Genomic DNA, 5,536 nt, shown 5'->3' on the forward strand with positions numbered 1-5,536 from the left:
TCACATTTGCCTCCCGGCACTCTAACAGAGATTTTACGTTATAGAAGGCATTATAACATAGCGCGCGTGCTTCCTAATCTAATTCCTATTGGCATCATCATGGTAAATTCCTCAACGTACGCACGGCCGTGCGTCCATCCGATGACGAGTGCAAGTCAGATGGAGAATATGCGCGCGCCGCGCTATGTTATAACAAGCTTTTTATAGAGAGAAAACACCATAAAAAAAATGTATATTTATATATGAGAGCTTGTCGAAGTTTAATTAAATGCTAAGATTAAACCGATATGGGAACCACTTTCACCTTTGTGTTTTTGTACAGCACATCGAGAGAATGTTGTAATTAATCAGGAACAAAACTTGTTTTCCAGGAATCATTTACTTTATTTTCACTATGCTATGAAAGAATTGGTTCATGATTTTAGCTGTACGTATATCGAGTTATGGATGCACTTGGGAAGTCAGGAGAGCACTCAAGAAGCTAGAATCCCTCTCGGCTACGCCTCGCGCAACTCTTACGCTTCTCCGCGTGCATCCATAACTCAATATACGCACGCTAAACATGAACCAATTCTTAATTCTCTGTCATATATTTTAGCAGTTTTGGCCAACATACAGCAAAATCTCCGTGACAATGGTCCTTTAAGTCATTCTGTTATCTTTGGTAGAATGAAGAAAATCAACAAGTTCTCATTCCGTTTTTTGAGTAAAAATAGAAGTTTGTATGATTGGATATTCCAATCACATTCCAATTCTACTCATTCTAATAGACCTCATTCGTTTTGTTGTTTTGTTACTCCATTACAGATCATGTGACGGTACTCTAGGGAATAGTCTCTTTTAGAATTCAGTTGCCATATTCACACTGGCGGGCATTCTTTACTTCCTGAAGCACAAAGGAACGGTTCTCCTGAGAAAATCGCGTGGTTAGCTTGTAATGGGCATGAACCATTTTTAAGCGAATAAGGTCTATTCCAAAAACGACCGAAGAAACGAACCCTTAGTGTGCACATGCGTACCTGAACCGACTATAAATACTGAGGCCAAGATGCAAAACCTCTTTAAATTTCCTCGTCTAATTTTTGGAGCTGCAGTAAATGACTGCAAGCAGATTCGGGTTTGACATCATTTTCATTTTTAGTAGGCTTTTTCGGGTTCCACAAGCCACGTTTCAGTTTGAAAACTAGCAATGCAATTACAAGAAGAACAAGCATAGAAGCTGAAACGGAGATTAACACAACATGCCAGATTGCAAGCGTGTTTTCATTCTGCAAAAATTCTGTTTGAGTCTGACTTCTGCGATCGACTGTCACAATGGACGAGAAAAGCAGCAACTCTTTCTCTAGGGCGTTGTGTGACGCAGGTGTGGCCGTTACATTTATTTGCGTGACAGTGCTTGAAGGCGTTTCTGGCTGGCAAGTCAGTATCAGAAGGCACGAAGTGTTTTGCGTTGTTTTGAGAGTGACTGAAGATGGCTGAACAGTTCCGTTTATTGGAGACTGGTTTCGGAATAGCTGCTAGATAGCAAAAAGGTAACAACAAACAAGAGGTTTACCAATGCACAAAAAGTGTATTGAATTATCTTTCATGTAAAGCTCTGCGTAACATACTTCGGATTGGGCAGGCCGTGCACGCCCGCAGTAGTATACCTTCAGCAAAATTAAGCCCCGTTAGCGGATTCCCCTGGGATCCCCTTGGATCCCCTTAATTAATATTCCTAAGTGTCTAGTCAATGACGTCACCTCCTGAATAAAGCCTGGACAAAATGCGTTCCTCCATACTAATTCAGTGCCTAGTCAGTGCCTTCCTGCATACTAATTTTTTGACTTCCTCCATACTAATAAGTGCCGAGGTTTACTAATTAGGGTAACTCTAGTACAATAAAAGCAATAAACTGGCCTACGCTTGCCCGCTAATAGTTAACACGGATTGGATCTTAAGATTTGTATTGTCAGTTTGAATAAAAGCGCGCTTTCTCTTGATAGCGTCACTCTTGCAATCCGTTTGCTGGGAAAATTTATCGCCGAAATTTCAGGTTATTCATGGATCATTACCGTTAAAAAACAAAAAAAACACACACACACACAAAGTGGCGCTGAAAACTCCATATTTCAAGTTTGTTTGACAATTATAAAACCGTTTTCTCCTATCTTTCTTGAGGAAATGAAAAACTATTAAAGTCTCAGCGTTTAATGCACTGTTAGTCAGTTAATTATGCGAGTTCGCAAGCCCAAAGTTGCATACAAATTAGTTCAGCTCTGCTGGAAAACCCCCAAGGGAGTTTCTTGACGTATAAGTATGTTAATAATTTTATATAACTTAACAAGGATCAATTGAAACACGCGACTTATAATTGCTTGCAATAGAACCAGACAAGAGATACCGTTATAAAAACTTTGTTAAAAAACAATGACAAAAAAGAGTAGAATACACAGCGATTTCAAGCGGATGGAAATTAATTAACGTTTTTGTGTGTAACTGCTCCGCAATCATGGCACCGACGAAAGCCCTCTTTCATTTAATTTCTCCCCTCAGAAATCTGATGACCGCATATAAGACAAATCTTGCACTAAGAAAGAGAAAGAATGTTGCACATTTATATAAGTTTTCAGGCCATAAAACTCTATTGTTTTACCTCCACCACCACCACCACTGCCACCGCCATCGCATTTCTATTGTTTTCCCTCCACCACCCCCACCGCCACCACATTTCTATTGTTTTCCCTCCACCACCACCACATTTATATTGTTTTTTCGCCACCACCACCACCACCGTTACCGCATTTCTATTGTTTTCCCTCCACCACCACCACAGCCACAACATTTCTATTGTTTGCCCTCGACCACCACCACCACATTTCTATTGTTTTCCCTCCACCACCACCACAACATTTCTATTGTTTTCTCTCCTCCACCACCACCACCACCACCGCTACCACCGCCACCACCGCCACCACATTTCTATTGTTTTCCCTCCACCACCACCACCACCACATTTCTATTGTTTTCCCTCCACAACCACCACCACATTTCTATTGCTTTCCCTCCGCCACCACCACCACCTGTTTTTGTATTTTTTTTGTAACTGCCACCTCTTTTATCGAAATATTTTCCTAGTACTGAAGTGACCGTGGCGAAATGAGAAGCCATCTTGTTTCCGTTCGTCTGCTCGGAAGTGAATAGTACTTGGCTAATCACCTCCGAGCTAGTCAATCAGCAAGCGCAAAAAGCACTATTCACTTGTGTGGTATATACTAACAGTACTGGTTATCACCTTTCGAAACTGGTTAGATTTATAAACTATTTAAACTACTGGAAACCAGAAAACGTATTGGGAACGTTCGATATATGGTCATAGTAGTAGTAGAGTAGTAGTTCTTTATTTAAACTCAGGTAAAAACTCTGTTAAACTCTGTTGTTAATGACAATAGTATTTTAATTACAATCATTTGCAAAAACTAAAATAACTATTAAAAACTGATTTACCAGACTGCCGAGTGGGAATCGAATGTTTCAAGTGCGAGGTTGATTTCCTATTTAAACTGCCCAATTGATCTGATCGCCCTAATACTTTCAAGAAGAGAATTCCACAGCAAGGCACCACTATAGCTAAAGCTACGTTTCAAATAGTTAGTACGCGGCTTGGGTAAGTTTAACTTACGGAAAGAATCACGCAACTCATAGTCTGTGTGTCACTCACTGAATAATTCATGCAAGTACACTGGGGCTAACCCGTTAAGGGACTTAAACATCATCATAGCTTTTTGCTTTCTTCTTCTTAATGATAGCTGGTCGCACTTCAATGTTTCAAGAAGCAGGCTTGAGTTTACCTCGCAGTTGGCTTGCAGAACAACCCTAGCTGCTCGGTTTTGCAATTTTTGTAGTTTCTCACGTAGATAAGAACTCAATCCATCCCAAACGGGGGCACAGTAATCGACGTGAGGTTGGATTAAAGCGTTATATGCGCTTTTGAGTATTTTTATAGAAAAAAGCGCAACATAAGTATTAAATTTTATTATTATTAAATATTATTATTATTATAGCGGAGCTCCACACGCCGGAAGCGGGCGCGCGGAGCCCCATCGATAAAAGATTTTGGTAAACCCATGCATGCGAGAAATTTTGGTTATGACGTCACTGTCCGACCGTCCGTACGAACGTCCGCCCCTCTATGTCAGCCACCGTGAAATGTCACACTCAACCTGTGCGGTAACCCGCGTTTTTTCGGCGGTAAGTGGGATGGCTTACTTTTTTTAGAAAAACAAACGATTTTGAAGAACACTTATTTCTTGTATGCGTTGAATATGTTGTCAAACTACATATGTCGAGAAAGCAGGCGACCAATAAGCAAATTTGAAACCCGAGAGCGACGAACAAACAGGCGAAATGTCAGTTGAAAACAAACATGCGGTGAGCTGGGTGAGTAAGCAACTCCAGGTCGCATGGAAATTAAATTTAATTTTGCAGGCAACTGTCGGTAATTTTCCATATTTAACATACTTCAAATTATACACAAATACTTAAATCGTTGCCATACGACAAATATTCGTGGATAAACTAATTTTGAACATTCACAGAGCTATTCACAGAGTTATGTTTTGTGTTGGACTTGTGTAATTCGTTCGCAGCGCTCATTTGTAAAAACGCAGTAAACGTTTAAATATTTCGGACCACAACCAAACATTATTTTTCCTGTACTCTCCTTTTGTTAACGTTTACTTATAGACTAGAATTATTTCTGTAGGAGAAACATTTACAGAGTTATGTGTTGTATTGAACATTTTGTGTTGGACTTCTCTTTTTCATTCTCCATTCTCAGAGCATAACTTTTGTAAACACGCTCTAATTTTAAGCGCTCGCTGAAATATTTCGGACCACAAACAAACATTTTTCCTGTATTTTCCGTTTGTTAGCGTTTACTAAGAGACTAGAATTATTTCTGTAAGAGAAATATTCACAGAGTTATAAAATGTTTTGAACATTTTGTGTTGGGTTTCTCTAATTCATTCGCCATTCGCAGCGCATAAGTTTTGTAAACATGCTATAATTATAAATTAAAGCACTCACTGAAATATTTCGGGCCATAACTAAACATTATTTTCCTTGTATTCTCCGTTTGTTAAAATTTACTTAGAGACTAGAATTATTTCTGTAGGAGAAATATTCACAGAGTTATGAATTGTTTTGAGCATTTTGTGTTGGACTTGTGTAATTCATTCGCAATTCGCAGCGCATATTAGTTTTGTAAACTCGCTCTAACTTTAAGCGCTCACTGAAATATTTCGGACCACAACCAAACATTATTTTTCCTGTATTCTCCGTTTGTTAACGTTTACTTAGAGAGTAGAATTATTTCTGTAGGAGAAATATTCACCGAGTTATGAATTGTTTTGAACATTTTGTGCTGGGCTTCTCTAATTCATTCGCAATTCACAGCGCATAAGTTTTGTAAACACGCTCTAATTTTAAGCGCTCACTGAAATATTTCGGGCCACAACCTTAACCAAACATAATTTTTCCTGTATTCTTTTCTTAA

The 5,536-nt window shown here is 39.2% G+C and overlaps 1 protein-coding gene across 1 annotated transcript in view; it reads right to left on the reverse strand.

Moving 5' to 3' along the window:
• Positions 1 to 583: 583 nt before the first annotated feature.
• Positions 584 to 5,536, reverse strand: part of LOC146477319 (von Willebrand factor A domain-containing protein 7-like) — a 166,008-nt gene continuing 161,055 nt past the window's right edge. The window contains exon 9 of the mRNA XM_085113781.1: positions 584 to 1,514. Within this exon, the coding sequence (XP_084969907.1) occupies positions 1,062 to 1,514 (453 nt within the window). The 3' untranslated portion in view covers positions 584 to 1,061. The remainder of the gene's footprint in view (positions 1,515 to 5,536) is intronic.

This window comes from Pavona decussata, unplaced genomic scaffold (genome assembly GCF_977016875.1).
Source record: "Pavona decussata unplaced genomic scaffold, jaPavDecu1.1 SCAFFOLD_71, whole genome shotgun sequence".
Classification (NCBI taxonomy): Eukaryota; Metazoa; Cnidaria; class Anthozoa; order Scleractinia; family Agariciidae; genus Pavona; species Pavona decussata.